This window comes from Carettochelys insculpta, chromosome 5 (assembly GCF_033958435.1).
Source record: "Carettochelys insculpta isolate YL-2023 chromosome 5, ASM3395843v1, whole genome shotgun sequence".
In the NCBI taxonomy this organism is placed as follows: Eukaryota; Metazoa; Chordata; order Testudines; family Carettochelyidae; genus Carettochelys; species Carettochelys insculpta.
In genome coordinates, this window is record NC_134141.1 from 4,647,442 (window position 1) to 4,664,278 (window position 16,837).

The 16,837-nt window shown below is 42.4% G+C and overlaps 1 protein-coding gene across 1 annotated transcript in view; it reads right to left on the reverse strand.

Moving 5' to 3' along the window:
- Positions 1 to 16,837, reverse strand: part of TMEM175 (transmembrane protein 175) — a 40,315-nt gene that overhangs the window by 11,155 nt on the left and 12,323 nt on the right. The window contains exons 4-9 of the mRNA XM_074994559.1: positions 15,702 to 15,753; positions 13,364 to 13,399; positions 9,707 to 9,790; positions 5,521 to 5,685; positions 2,745 to 2,823; positions 216 to 360 (exon numbers count right to left, since the gene is read on the reverse strand). Coding sequence (XP_074850660.1) covers positions 216 to 360; positions 2,745 to 2,823; positions 5,521 to 5,685; positions 9,707 to 9,790; positions 13,364 to 13,399; positions 15,702 to 15,753 — 561 coding nt within the window. The remainder of the gene's footprint in view (positions 1 to 215; positions 361 to 2,744; positions 2,824 to 5,520; positions 5,686 to 9,706; positions 9,791 to 13,363; positions 13,400 to 15,701; positions 15,754 to 16,837) is intronic.

Consider the following 16,837-nt stretch of genomic DNA (forward strand, 5'->3'; position numbering starts at 1 on the left):
ACTTTGGGCAAGTTGCTAGTCTCTCTGCTTCAGTTCCCACCTGTAAAATGAGGCTGAAAGCCTGGCACTTCTTCAGAGGGGGCTGAAAGGAGAAATATATCAACACTGATGCACTTGAGATGTACTGATGAAAACCACTATGTAAGAGCTAGGTATTGTTATTATTCAATTTATATCACATAATTCAGAATGTGCCAGTCAGCACAAAGCCTTACCATATATCCAAAATGAGCAGAGTTGCTACAATAGCATACACGCCATCACTGAACGCCTCCACTCGATCCGTACTCAAAGGGTCAGTGAGGTATAAAGTGAAGAACTCTAAGCTACGAGGCTCCTCCTCCTCCTCCTCTTTTGGACCTGCCAACCAGAATTCATGAGTTGAGTTTGTGTGCCACATAAACTACCCATTAAATAGCAAGTACTGAATGAGAATTTCAATAGTCTGGTGCCTCTGCTCCCCCAAACCTCTCAAATCTCAAACCTGTGTCAGTGTCAACCTGACAATTCAATCACACAGCTTCCTGCTGCAACCCTCGCTCTCCTCGGACGTCCCTTGCCTCCTTAAATAACTCTTCTTTGAAGCACCTCACAAAGTGGTACTTGGTGAACGACTCAGTGTTCTGATTTAATATTTTGATAAAGTCACAAGACAAATCCTGCAACAGCTCAGGAAGCTCTAACGGATGTTGGGACTTTCATCTGAGTGGAGGATGTCCATTAGCCATTTGTTCTTATCCCTTTCTCTGTCTTTGGAAGATATAGTGCTACTCCAGACTACATGCGCAGTGAAGCATTTAGTCTCAGGTGAAGGACATACAGAAGAGCTACCTATAGCCAAAAACACTTCCAGATTTATAAAGGTAATCAGGCACTTCCAGGAGTCATAGGAAAACACACACAGTACAACCGCAACTATCCACATCCCCCACCCAAAAAATCACACATGCATGGTCAACCTATGGAACTCCTTGCCACAGGATTTTGTGAAGACCAAGACTTTAACAGGGTTCACAAAAGAGCTGGATAAATTCATGGAGGTTAGGTCCCTCAGTGGCTATTAGCCAGGATGGGTAGGAATGGTGTCACTAGCATGTGTCAGAAGCAAGGAATGGGTGACCACGGAGGGATCATTGATGATTACTTTCACTCTTTCTGGGACACCTGGCATTGGCCGCTGTCAGAAGACAGGACACTGGTCTAGATGGACCTTTGAATGGAGCCAGTATGGCTGTTCTTATGCTCTTACCCTAACAGAGATCGTGAGACCAGTACACAAGGTTTCCGCTGGCCAGACCTCAGTGCAGAGGCTGTTCAGTGCCTTGACATGAGACACACACCAGCAGCCTTGCCTGCACTGCACCTGAGTGGGGGAATTTCACTGTGCCACACAGGATGGCTGCATACTTACTGAGCTGGGGCCAAGCTTTTCATGCACTCAGCCCCATCAGATGTGGGAAAGGAGGCTGGAGCCTGAAAGCTCTCCCAAGCCAGCCACATGGATGGGGAGGGTCTGCAACCCTGTTATAGTCTGCTTGCCTGCAGCAGCAGAGGAAGCTGCCTTCTTTCCCCCCATATCCAGCCATCAGACAGGAGGGGTGCTTGGGCTTTGCAATGAGTAAGCTCCCAACTCCTCCCTCAAGGCTGGTATCTGTGTTGCTCAGAGCCAGCCTGGGTGGCAAGGGAGGGAGGAGAGACCAGGGACCTGTGATGAAAACAACCCAACCAAAGCAGGGGTGGGGGAACTGAAAGGACAAGAGGGGGCATATTTAAAATAAAGCAAAACAAATCTCATGCTCCAGGGCATTAAAGGACTGCTGCCAGCAACAGAAAAGCTTCTGTCTACACCTCACTCCCAGTGGGTTGCGGAAACCCTTCAGCTTCTTCTGAAACATACATGGTGTTGGCAGTGGGCGGAGGCAACACCCCAACTTCTGTGAAACCATCTCATTCTATTTGGCAACCCCATGTCCAGTATGCTCTGTTTCACCTCCTGAGTCCTTTCACCTCATACAGCCTTCTTACTCTCTTCGCCTCGCCACGCCCCCCCATTGGCCCCCATCCCTTTCCAACACACACGCACACACGTCTGCTCCATATCAATTATGGACTCTGGGGAAGGGCCCATGTACTACCCTATGTTTGAACAGGGCTCACCACTATAGGACCCTATTCTTGGATGGTCTTTAGGCATGACCATAATAAACATGAAGAATAATACTGTACTTTTCCATCGGCAACATTTCTCCTCTCTACATAGCTGACAACAACCCCAGAATACTTGAATTTTGGCTGTTCTGTATACAACAGATACTGGGATATTTTAAATATGAATTTCGAGAGGGAGAAGATACTATGACTGACCAAAGCCAGTGATCAGACAGAGCTCTCAATTCTGAGATTATTCTGTTACTATGTTCCTTTCTACAACGATCAGAGTTGAATCTTGATGTGTCTGTGTGTTCTGCAGGTAGGGCCCAAAGCCAGGAAAAAGGCTCCCAAAAAGAGGCAGAACAGAAGATGAGAACTAAAAAATTATCCGAGTGTCACCATTCACAACAGTTGAACTGGAATGATTAACAAATTTGCTGTGGATTCTCCTGAACCTTAGATCTTTTAACACAGATTCATTTCAGATTTCTGACAGCCAAGGGAAACTGTGAAATACATCATATTTTAATATAATCGACTTGACTACAGAGTACTCAAAATTAAATGCACTCCTTATGGATACTGTCACTTACCAACAGTCTTGTTTTTACACCAAATAATTAACCGACTGATGTATGGAAAAAAGATAACAAGGCCAAGCAGTACATAAGACTGTGGAAAAGAAGAAAAACAGTTTTAATTATCAGTATTGTAAGATCAATACAAATATTTTGTACTTAGTTACACACTAACTACTCTGCTTATCCTTCATGAATGTGTTGATTTAACAAGCCACACAGGAATCTGCAACATTGAAAATACCCCGACTGTAGTAGAAGGTGTACATTTTATGACAGTGAATGAATTGTCAACTGAACAATCACCCTAATACATGTACCCAATAAATATACAAACATTACAATGGCAGTTACTCACATGGAGTGTCTCAAGACTAATCTTCATCTTGTCTACTAAGAGCACACTAATGTCTACCTCCTTCATTTCCTGTCGCCAGTTCAATAATGTAATAGGGAGTACTGAGAGTGGAAGGAAAATTAAAATACTGCTAAGCCTATGGCACAAAAATTTAGTGATCATATGTATGGAACTTGGCGAACTTAGGAGCCCATGGATCCCTGAGCTAATTGTCATTTGACCTTTGAAGCTTGCAGAGGCTCAAAGGAGACAATTGTGCCTGTCATGCTGACTTTGTCCATTACTATTCTAATAGGTCAGTTACAAACTTTATGAAACATGCATGCAACTCTGCCGACTCCTTTAGAGCAGTCAATCAACACCACCAAAACAGATGAGTTACAAAGTCTTGTAATGTTTTGACGGAGAAGAATTCACCGCCCTTGAATTCTGATTTAAATTCAAACTGGACTCTCCCTGCACAGGTTTAACAAAAATGACATTCCTAACACAACATACCTGTTGCACAATTGTGGTTTTAAAAATACTAACAGCTTCTGAGCCCTAATATTTCCAGTCCTTAGGGTAAATTCATTCATGTGGAAGATCAAATGCCCGCTCAAATAAGAAGCCAGGACAATTCACTTGTGTATCAGTGTAAATCAAGCTATTATTAAATGACTGTATTTGGGGTTTGGGTTCATCAAAGTGATTTCTATACAGAAAAGTGTGTGTTTGATGTTTGAAACTGCAAGAAAGCTAATGGACTGTTACATGTTTTCACTTATCTGTTCCTGTTTTAATGTAACATACAACATCTCAATGGCCCATCAAACCACAAAGAAACCTTATTAAAATGCACATGAAGAACTTAGCGATCATGGCCCGTGGGGTCTGACTTGTCTACACTAGCAAGTTACTGGGCTGAAACACTCTCCCTCAGGCCACGTCCACACGTGCACACTACTTCAAAGTAGTGGCGCCAACTTCGAAATAGCGCCCGTCACAGCTACACGTGTTGGGTACTATTTCAAAGTTGAAATCGACGTTAGGTGGCGAGACGTTGAAGTCGCTAACCCCATGAGGGGATGGGAATAGCGCCCTACTTCGAAGTTGAACATCGAAGTAGGGCACGTGTAGACGATCTGCGTCCCGCAACATCTAACTAGTGGGGTCCGCCATGGCGGCCATCAGCTGAGGGGTTGAGAGACGCTCTCTCTCCAGCCCCTGCGGGGCTCTATGGTCATCGTGTGCAGCAGCCCTTAGCCCAGGGCTTCTGGCTGCTGCTGCGGCAGCTGGGGATCCATGCTGCATGCACAGGGTCTGCAATCAGTTGTCGGCTCTGTGGATCTTGTGTTGTTTAGTGCAACTGTGTCTGGGAGGGGCCCTTTAAGGGAGTGGCTTGCTGTTGAGTCTGCCCTGTGACCCTGTCTGCAGCTGTTCCTGGCACCCTTCTTTCGATGTGTGCTACTTTGGCATGTAGACGTTCCCTCGCAGCACCTATTTGGATGTGGTGCTGCCCAACGTCGAAGTTGAATGTCGATGTTGCCAGCCCTGGAGGACGTGTAGACGTTATTCATCAAAATAGACTATTTCGATGTAGCGTGCATGTGTAGACGTAGCCCCAGTGGCGTGAAAAATCACCCCGCAGAAGCACAGCAAACTTCAGCACTATAAAGCATTGGGAGCTACACCCCTCACTGGAGTACAACCACACTGTCGCATTGTTTGGTAAGTGTAGACAAAGCCTCTGTCATCAAAGCAAAAGCCCAAGTGAGCACAGACACTGCCAGCTTGTTTCCTGTAAGTGGTAACTAAAAATATGGATCCAAAAAGAGAACCTGAATCTCTGGCCTGTTTGGATCTGGCAGGGGAACCAACAAGGCACAAAGAGGAGCTCTCCAGACACCTTCTGGATTCTGGTGATGTCAATGCCACATTATCATACTGTTCCTTGTGACCTAAAAGCTTTCACTGAATGCTACTCGTTCTGATTAAGTCATGTGACGGGCACTATCAGATAAACAAAATAGCGTTCTGAAAACTGTGCGACAAGAGTGACAGAAAGTTGACATGGGGAAAATTTTAGATCATGGAGTCTGTGCGCTCCTAACCTGGGGGGGTTTCTGTCAGACAGAGGGATCTGTGACGTACATGGAGCCCTGATCCAGTGGTCTTTTCAGCTGTAATGATACGGGAGGGGAGGGGAACCACTGACCTAGTCACTCCTCAGCTGGTGTCAGAGCATCTCCTGCATCATGCCTGTATGCAGATGTGTTTTAAATCTGCTCAGGGATGGGTTTAAACTTTTGAATTATACAAGGATATAGGTTGCTCATTATGATTTATTTGGAGTAATACTGAAAGTGACTGATGGGATGAAGTTTGTCAGGTCACACTTTCAACCAATACAAACTGGGTGTTTTTAGAACAATGGTCTTTTAAAGAACTTACCATTGGGATAAAGAAAAAGGAGAAGATGGCTGCTAAAAAGCAGAGGACTGGTCCTCTCAGAATGATCTGTAAGATATAACGCTTGTAGAAGGCCTGGTTTTCAGACACCTGTATCTGGTGATTCAGCAAGCATGGATGATAGAAGCCATAGACTACTATTATAGCCTGCAGAGACAAGGAAGTTATTAATAGTCATTTACAGTGGATATTTAGACAAGTCAACCTTGTAATTCTAAATGGGAACCCAAACAACAGAAAAGCTCTAATAAAAACCCTAGAACATCACAACCAGGGCTCCTTCTAATTTTTTTCTTCCATGGGCAAAACAGATTTTGTTATGTGCTCCAAGGCGTGTGCGGATGTCCACCACTAAGAGAAACCCATGCTACCCACTGTGGCTGCTCTGCTAATCAGCTGAGCAGCACCTGTATCTTCCAGGTGGCTGCACAAGCACTCAGGTTACAGGGAACACTGATGGTAACCACTGCTCTCTGCTGCCCAGAGAAAGGCTATTCAGACAGGAATACAGACGGGAGTCACACAGGCTCTGGGATTGTGTACCCCTAAGGGTACATCTGCACTGCAGCTGGGGATCAGTGTCCCAGCCTGATTAGACTGACTTGTTCCAAGTCTGCTGAAGCTAGTACACTAGCAGACCTGGCTAGCCTGAACCACTGCCTGTGCCCAAATGGCTATTTCTGACACGACAGCTTAACTGGAGCAGGGGGAGTCTGTATGTCTGTGCTGAGAGGCTCGCCGCCAGCTTCTGCACAGATCGATCCCTCCACCACGCACATTAGGTTAAAGGGAGGATGTGTATGTTCCCTGCTCTGCACAGATAAGCAGGGCACTGAGCTTTAATATTCTGAAGAGCAAGGAGAACCATCACAGCAACTAGCAGGCAGGTAGGCATTCCCCCAGAAGATAAAACGCTGCAGACACAGGGAAAATGGGACCTACAGAGAGGACAGGAATTTGTGAGGGTCTGAAGGGGGGCCCCAAAGAGTTTAGGTAAATACCTGAACTGCAGATATGTGTCTAAACCAGTCCCTGAACTTTTCCACAATTATATTGCGCCTAGGATTGCACTGTGCAAGGCGCTGTACAAACACAAAGGAGAAGGATGGTCCTTGTCCCCCCAGAAGCTTATAACTTAATAAATCTCTTTCCATCTTTAATCTCTTCCTCTAAACCATTTCAACACACAACATACGAAGGTCACACGTACCCGCTCCCCCAGGCCAAACAAGGTCACTCTACTTTGGTAAAACAGTAACAAGATCTTTCAGGCCATATTTCTGCCCCACATGAATAAATCAAAATGTCCCATTTTATCCAAAGGGAGGAAATTAATCATCATTATTAACTTAAATATTTGCTTGTGAAAATGGCAAGAGTTCAGCCAGCAATGGATTTGCAATTACTGAAGAAAGTATCTGGTTTTGCAAAGGAAGGAACAGTGAAAATGAACAGGCTCCACAGTCTTCAGGCTCACAGGGATTGGAAATGTTGGGGGAAATCAGGAATCCTATTTTTAACACCTGATAAAGAGACGGTGCACAGAAATGCTTTCAAGATCAATAAAAAATTATTATTCACCTTTTGTACCTCTTGTTCTTCGAGATGTGTTGCCCATGTCCATTCTAAGCATGTGTGTATGTGCTGCAAGCATGACCATCAGGTTTTCTCTAGCACTTTCATTGGCAGTGGAGCCCCATGGAGTGACTCCTTCATGGCCATGTATATAGGTCCCTGTCAACTCACCATCTTTTCATTTCCTTCTTGCTGGCCGCTTGGACTGAGAGAAAGTGAATGGGCCTTGGGATGGACATGACCAACATATCTTGAAACATCAAAATTCTGAAAGGTAAGTAACCATTTTTTCTTCTCCAAGTGCTTGCTCACGTCAGTTCCAAGCAAAAGCAACAAGAAGTTCTGTGGCACCTTATAGACTAACAGATTTTTTTTCAGCATAAGCTTTCTTATGCAAAGACCCACTTTGTCAGATTCATCAAGCAATTCCTTGCAGGAAGGGTCAGAGTCCAGTGACCTGCAGGCTGAAGCACTGCTCTGCCAAATGCAGCACCATCCCTACGCTGCTCTATGATGGTGTAGTACGACACAGAGCGGACAGCAGATCATGTCACTGTCTTGTGGAGGTCCTGAAGGAGGATCTGTGTCAGGAAGGCTGCAGATGAAGCCTGTGTTCTTGTGGAGTGAGCTGTCAACCCTGGGGCTGGCATCTTAACCAGGTCAGAGCACATCCTGATACAGATCATAAACCAAGAAGAAATTTGTTGGGATGAGATAGGGAGCCCCTTCATCCTCTTGGCAATGGTGATGAGGAGCTGTGTTGACTTTCTGAACAATTTTGTACACTCAAGGTAAAAGGCATGACCTCCTTGGCATTGGCATGTGGCTTTCAGAACACTGGCAGCAAGATGTCTTGATTTGCATGAAACTGTGAAATGACCATGGGGAGAAAGGCTAGGTGTGGCCTCCACTGCACCTTGTCCTTACAGGAGACCACGTAAGGGCCTTTGATGTTACCACTTTGAGCGCTGACAACCTTCTGGCTGAAGTGATGGCCGTGAGTAAAGCCACTTTCCAGGGAAGCTGTAACAAAGAGCAAGTTACCAGCAGCTCAAAGAGGAGGGAGGGGGTTAAGATGCCCTGGGAGAATCCAGTGCTGCACGTGTGAGTATAGCCTCTCTAGTTCTGTAAGGAAGCTTCCAACTAAGGGGTTAGCAAACACTAAGCACCCCACAACACTGAGGTGGAATGCCAAAATGACAGCCAGATGCACTTTAATCAATGAAACTGCCAGTCCCTGTTGCTTTTAGTGGAGAAAACTGAATTTGAAGGGGACTGAGGATCGCAGCAGAAGCATGCCCTTCTGCAAGTACCAAATAGTAAACCATTTCCACTTGGCCAATAAGTGGCACAAGTGGACAGCTTTCTACCACCAAGAAGAACCTCCCTCACTGAATTGGAGCACAGGAGATCTAACAAATTCAGCCATGGACTTTCTGTGCTTTGAGGAGGAACAATTACAGATTGGGATGCGGCCGGTGGTTGTGGTCCTGAGTGATGAGATGTGAAAGGTCATGGGCATGTCCACCAAGAGGTTCAACGGAAGAGAAAACCTGTGGTAGCAGGGCCACGCCTGTGCTATGAGAGTCAACGATACCTTATCCTGGAGGACTCTGAGGTCCAAGTGCATTGATAGTTCCACCTGGGACCACAGACTTGAGTCCTGATGTCACCCAGGTGCCTTTCCACCCCAATACCAAGATGTCTGTGAAGGTGCCCCTCCAGGGGGCTCCCCAGCTGACTTGATGGATATCGCCGGGGAAAACCTTCTGATGATCAGGCACAGTATGAACACACCTACTTGGAACTGACACGAGCAGACACTTGAAGAAGAACCATTTTAACTGATTCCTAGCCATGGCAGACTTTCAGCAACTGGACTCACTCTATCAGGAAGCATACTAGTGGCCTTAGAAGGACTGAGAGTCAGATGGATGGGTTCTTTTTCAGCCTCTGTCACAAACTCATTATACTTCATTGTAACACCTTGGCTGGGCCTCCACTATCCCCTTCTTTGAAGGGGATGTGGTAATCAGCCCAAACAGGGAGTAGCAATGAGGTGCTGTGATGCATATTCAGCACCTCGTTAGGCTAATTCTTGCTGTGGCAGCTTCAAAGTGCTGACGAGCGGTGTGGCCACAAGCACAATTTTGGGAGGAAGGGCACTTGGAAGTTGCACGGGTACTTCAAAGTGCCCACAGCTACACAGCTTTACTTTGAAGAAGGGGGCTAATGTAGACACAGACCTTGTTATCCAGAGATTGTTCATCCTGCCCCCACCCACCACCACTGCGCCACATTTGAATTTTTTTGTTCCGTTTGCACTGCACTTAGTACAACAGAGTCCTGCTCTAGGAGCGAGGGCCCTTGTGCAAAGTAAGTTCAAAGGCTGGTATCAATGTCAAAATGTCTGACAATCTAGCACTTGTCCGAGTTACCACTTTTGCAGTCTCACAAAAACCACATACTAATAGCAATCTTGCACAACCTACTTAAAGTTTACATCAAAGATTAATAAATCTAATTGTATCACTATCTAATAAAATCTCGTCTCTAATGCTGAATGGAAAAAGGGAATAAGTGACAGCCATACCTGGACAAGGCCGATGACAACAGCACAACTGCTAAACAGGAAAATACCAAATGGTACACCTGGAAAGGAGGCCATTAAAGAAAACTAAAAGGAAAATGTAAACAGGTTAAACACTTTCTCAAGATGTAATAAAGCTGAGCAGTTGAGATGAGGAACATCTTAGTTTTACTTCCATTTAACTTTAAAACCCAAACCATCCAAACACAACAAATTCTTCCTTGGTGCAACTCCACTCACTGCAGCTTTTAGCTGCAAGTATGCCCAATTGACACAAAAGGTGGCTTCCTTAATCCTTGGAGTATTCAGAGATTTGAGACAGTGGGACTTTTTCAATGTCAGACGTGGGCCCAAAGCAAATGATTAACCCTGAACTCCTTCATGCCACCTCTGGGTCCCAATCCTGCAATGAACTCATATGACCAGATCACTGCACCATACTTACTGCAGGACCTGGGACTCAGTGGCTATGGTCTTCTCCATGACCACCCTACCTGTTGCTTCAGGTTGAGCCTGAAGGTTCAGGTGTATTGTAGAGTGATATAAACACCACATTAGAAGGGTGAGGAGACTGAAGTCCAGCTTTCCAAAGGTGGAAAATGCCAGAACTTTGTCCTTGCAAACTTAATTCAGTACCCTTGTGTGTCTCCAGCATAACAGTCTCCAGTTACATAACCCAGTACTTTTTGCCATAGGCCCTCTGCCTTGTTCAGCGCACAGGATGACCGGTGCTCCATGAATGGGGAGTTATTCAATATTTCTGTTTATCCTTGCGAAGCAATGTGTAGGCTTAAGCCTCATTTACTGCACATCACCCGAGTCCTGCACTGAAAAGAGCATCCTTAATTTCCTTAAGGAATTTTCTACTGAGCATAGCATACGAAGCTTGTGACTGCCATACTATATCAGACCGGAGTCCACTGAGTCCAGTACCTGTCTCTGACAGTGGCCAGCACCAGAGGTTTCTGAGGAAGGTGTAAGAATATCTCAGTAGCAGCTGCAGAATAATCCATCCCCCACCTTAGGCCCTTGTGACAGTGGCATATCAGTGCCATCTCATGCATGTGTTAATCTTACTTACGATGTCTGTATAAGTTAACATTTAAGTGCCTGCTGTGCGTGCGCGTGTGTGTATAATGTGTACGTATGTTCACACACACACACACACTATTACAGTATACACAAAAATAAATTATCATGCCCCCAGTTTTGGTTATCTACATTTAACATGATTAAAAATAAACCCTAAAAATGAAGTTAATGAACCCCATAAAACAGAAGCCCCAATCATGTTTTCATGTGTTATTTTTATATTTCATAGTGTTACTTTTTTAGAACACAAGACTGAATTTCATTTGTCTCTGTATGTTTACCTGCTTCAGTCTTGTCAATAACTCTCATATCTTTTCCCTAGTTAGTAAACCTTCAGTTTGTTATTTACAAGACTGACTATAAGCATTGTCTTTTGTGAGCGACTGAAAATGCACTTCCCCTGGGACAAATGACTGGTCCTGTGGGACTGGGATTCATCTGAATATTGATGTAATTTTTGGTGTAAGGGAATGTCTATCAGGAAGGCGCATGTGCCTGCATGACTCCATGGTAAGGCCGTTACAGTGCATCAACAGCTCACACTTCATGCTTGGTGGATGAAATTTAATTAGAGAACACACAAACCACTTGGGAGTTTTGCTGTACTTCATGAGTCTGCCCTGAGGTTGGCACTCATGGTCATGAGCCACTCCAGACATCGTGTCAGTCCTAACCCGATCTAATGGTCAGAGATAAGCACAGAAATGTGTGGTTCAACACCTCTCCCACAAAAACGGCTACAATTATTCTAATCCTGATTTTTAATCTTCATATAAATGTCTCTCTTTTGGAATCTTATTAAACTTTTGGCCTCAATGATTTCTTAAGCAGCAAGTTCCATATCTTCAATTAAAAGTTATGTGAAAAAGTATGCAGAAGGCCAAATAAAAGCTGCTTTGAAAACTTATATGGTGCCAGTTCCTAAACTGAGCACTTAACTTAGCAAGCCTAATATTATTTAATGTAGTTTGCTGCATACACTATTCTATTTAAAAAAAATCTACAAAACCATATTCCAACCCATGAAACTATATCATCCCTCCTTACAGGTAGTCATTCAACAGCACGGACACCTTTGGGTGTACATCCAAGGAAGTCATGGATGGTAAGTTTCTGATACTTTTGTGGACCAGCACTAGAGGGAGATAAGAAATTTCCCAAGGGATATGGACAGCAGAGGAATGTTGAGACTCAGGGCTTCTATGTTCATTTCCATGGCCAACAAGGGAGTGTTCTCTAGTGGTTACAAGTCCTTCTGCCCACTCATCGGTCTCCTGCTGTTCTCTTCCCCCCAAATCCAAAGCTCTAACTCTGCACTTTGGAGGCAGGAGCAGCCATCCAGCATGGGAAACATTTCAGCTCAATGGTAGAATTAAAAGCAATGGAAACAGGTTGTTATAATGGAAAATGCTAGATAATCTTAACTACAAGTATCAGTGCTTGTTCTACCAACAAGTTCTTTAAAAAAATAGAGGAACACTAAAGTTTCTGATTCAAACAATGGACAGAGTTCTTATTTCAATTTTTATCAAACAAACAAACAAATATTTTGCCTTATTCTGAGCTTACTTCTCTTATCCAAGTGTGAAATTCTTTAAGATATACAGAGGCAAGCATTCTTTCTATCATCATCTCTTTCCTAAAGCTATTCGGCTTTAGGAAGAAGGGGCTTTCGAAGTCAGGGGGGAAGGGAGTTCCTTTCGAAAGGCCCCATCTACACAGGTGGCATGCATTCGGAAAGCGGCATTTCAAATCATGCGCAGCTGCCGTTATGCTAATGAGGTTCTGCATATTCATGTCAGCACCTAATTAGCATCTGCTGAAATCCCTCTTAACCAAGCCCCTTCCAAAAAGAGGGAGCCCTCGAGAATAGATGTTGTTCCTAACTCTGCAATGTTCATAACCTTACAGTTGCTCTTTCAAAAGTTTGCAGTTGGACATTAACTTAATATAGCTTTGACACTTTACTATGCAGAAGAGAAATGTTGCTATTAACCATGTTAATTTAAACAAGCTAAGAAAGTTTTCTTATCTTGTCAAATCTTTTTTTAAAACTTTCCTTGTTTCAGAAGTTTTATGTTTAACACAGTACTGTGCTCTTATTTATGTATTCAAGTCTCTGTTGCTGCCTGACTGTGTACTACTGGCTCTAAATGAGGTGCATGGTTCCACTTTACCACATTAAACTGCGCTGGGAATGCTACAGAGAGATAACTCATCATAACATATGCTATTGTAATGAATAATGTACATAACACACACATATTCTTCCTCTACTCATAACACTACACAGAGAGAATGTCCTGAAAAACTCTGATTTTCGAAATCTACATTAAATTAAAAAATTATTAAAATAAACCAATACAATGAAAATAATAAACTCTCAAAAAAGGAACCCCTAATCATGTTTTAATGAGTTCAGCTTTTAGGCGTATCAGAAAAATTATGCTTATGCACTGCAGTAGGGTTCAGGTGCCATACCACTTCTCTCTTGAGTTTTTGAAAGCTCTGGCATTTTTAAAAATTAAAGCAGACATAAACATGAACAAAAATGTAAATTCTACTTACTGTATATGGTAAGAAAGTTATGAGCATCATACATGCCTGGAAGGAAAAAAGCACATATTTGCAAAACAAGCTCAACTAAGCCCTGGAAGTCCATCACTACTAGGAATTATACCAACAAATAAGTAATTCTAATCTCTAATGCAAGCTACGTGAATACCGTAGCCGGAGTCAACATACTGTAGGTCAAGTTACCATGGGTTCTCTACTACGGGGTGTCAACATAAGAAACTCTCCCAAAAACTTCCCTAACACTTCTTGTTCCGGTGATGTACTAGAGTCTCTGATTTATCAGGTCTTCACTAGACCCATTAAATTGACGTCCAAGGGATCAATCACTACAGCGCAGATCCCCCAGTAAGCATGGACAAGCCCTCAGACTGGTATACCTCCATCAATCAGGGGTATGAGCAATGCATTTATACTGCCCTCACCTGCAGTACAGACAGTGCTGTGTTGAAGTAGGGCTTCTCCCATTGACCTAGCTACTTCCCCCCACAGGAGTAAGATAACTAACCCACCAGAAGAAGCTCTCCCATTGGCATAGTCTGTTTTCACTGAAGTGCTTTAAGCATAGACCTGCCCTAAGTCACAATATTCAACAGGCGTGACTTTTCAGCTTCAACACTTCAACTCCAGGATATTTTAGCAGTACTAAAATGTCTGTCATCACTAGTCCAGTTGTTTACATTTGTTTTGTTTTGTTTTGTTTTGTAGTGGATCTATATTCAGATTCCATCCTATTTCATTCCTTCAGCCTTCTGAAGAAGTAATGCAGAAACTTGATACCTTCCCATGTATAATACATTTCTAATTTGAGCTGACTGAACACACACATTTTCTGATCCGCAATGTTTCACATTTTTTAAAAAGCTAAAAAAACAGAACATCAACCACATAAAGATGTATGACTAAAACACTATGTTAGATGAGGATTAAATGTCTCAATGCTTTCCTAATATTTTACTGTTTCTAGTGTTCCCTATGGTATTTCATGTCCATTTGTTGTAAACACGATCATTTAAACATTTCTATTTCATTAAATTTTGTGACAGGCTGACTGTCAACTGAAGGAGGTTAAAACAACAGAATAAAGTTATGACACTTAGGAGAAATTCATCAATACTCCCAGTAGAGGGCAGACTCTCACAATCACAATGCAACTATTAAAGTCAAAACAAAAAAGCAGTCATAGGTAGCCCTTTAGAGACTAACAAAATAATTTGTTAGGTGATGAGCTTTCGTGGGACAGACCCACTTCTTTAGATCACAGCCTTATCTGAACAGACTCTATAACATATAAAGCATAGAAGTCCAAAAATTGTTATCAAGGTTGACAAATCAGAAAAATTGTTATCAAGGTTTACATACTCTGATGTTTTATCTAACTCTTAACTTCCCCACCTCACACCCCCGGTGTCTCTCTGCTCTTCTGATTTGTCAACCTTGATGACAATTTTTGGACCTCTGTGCTTTATATATTGAATCTGTTCTGGTAAAGCTATGTTATGAAGTGTGGCTGTCCTACAAAAGCTCATCACCTAATAAATTATTTTGTTAGTCTTCAAAGTGCTACATGATTGCTTTTTTGTTTTGATAGAATACAGACTACAAGGCTATCTCTCTGTCACTATTCAACTATTACAGTGTTACTCGTCAAAAGAAACTCTCCAAACAGGATAGCAAGTAACTTTTGAAATATTGTTTTTAAACTAAAAATAAAATTTAGGATCAATGTAAAGCTCATTTATGTGGTTCAAGAATCCAACTGATCACTCAGGATTAGACAGAGTTTTAAAAGAAAAAACTATGATTAATCTCTACTTCAAATATTCATATTCAAATATTAGTTTTTGAAAAAAAAAAACTGAACAGACATAGGCTCCAAGCTGTAATTTGTGATCCAAACCCAGCCTTAGGCACTGGATGAGGTAAAATCCTAACTTCTGCCATTTAAACTAATTTTTTCTATTTAAAAATAGGAATCCAGCCAGCATACAGACCATTAGAGACGAGAGGTTCCTTCTGAATTCCTATCTTTAATTACTTAGATATACTCCCCGAATGACCTGATACTAAACCTTTCTTTAGTTTATGGCTGAATTCCTCTGGGACAACAAGAGCTGCATATGCAATTCAGTTTCCCTTATAGAAAAAGGAAATTAAGCTGTGTGATTTATGTTTTTGCTGTTTGTCCAATTTAAACTACTCAGCTTAAAAAGATAGCCCCTTTGTTGACAGTATCTGGACATAAATATAACAAAAGGTAAAGCTCTAACAGTGGCCTTTACGCATCTCCCTTGTGTTTGTTGGTTCATTACTAACTATGATTGATACTCACCAAATTTAGAAGGGCAAGGACATCATCTATAAGTTCAATCACCTGAAACAATCTGCAAAAACAAGACACAAAGTCACAAACCAACCAACCTAGTAAAAAGAGGCACTATTGACATTATATCAGAAATACATTCCCACTTTTCAGCAACTTACATAATAAACAACCCAGAAAGAAAGAAGTATCTGCTTGACTAAAAGTAAGTGTCTGATAATATAATCCACAAAAAAATTAAGAAAATAAAGATGGTAGATAAGGAAATTCAAATTGAGTTGTGTAGGGGGTGACAATTAGTGACTCGTCTGTTTCTTATTTTCAAAGAGCAGCTAGGATCTGGAGAGAGCTTATGTAAAAATGGGGCTTTTTCTTACTGCTTCTTAAGAGATTCTGAATTGTATCTGCAAAAACAACAAGAAGTCCTGTGGCACCTTATAGACTAACAGATATTTTGGAGCATAAGCTTTCTTGGGCAAAGACCTGCTTCATCAGATGCAATGCAAACTTGAGAAATATCTGTTAGCCTATAAGTTGCCACGGGACTTCTTGTTGTTTTTGTGGATACAGACTAATTTGGCTACTCCTCTGAATTGTACCTGTTTACTGAAATACATTTTCACTACTGGAAAACTAACAGAGATATGAAAAAGTGAGCTGGACTTTATTTACTCTGACATCAACAGAACGGTTAACTGAGCCCAAGCATGCAGACACATGATTAAATCCACTGAAGTCAAAGTATCTACTCATGTTCATAAGTGGCCTTCTCATGTATTTATAGCGACCAATCCTATCTTTCCTCAAAAACAAGCCAAGTCTCCTTTTATAAGGGAGGTTCTCCATTCCTCAGATCATCCTAGTAGCTCTTCTCTGCACCTGTTCCAGTTTGAATTAATCTTCCTTGAACATGGGAAACCAAAATTGCATGCCATATTCCAGATGAGGTCTCACTATTACCTTTTATAGGGGTACTAACACTTCCCTGTCTCTACTTTAAATACCTTACTTAATATGTCCTAGAACTGCATTAGCCTTTTTTCGTGGCTGAATCCACAAATTTTACTGGCATATTCTCGCTTTTTGTTTCATGGTTACTAGTGAAAATATTAAATAAGATTGGTTCCAAGACTGATCCCTGAGGA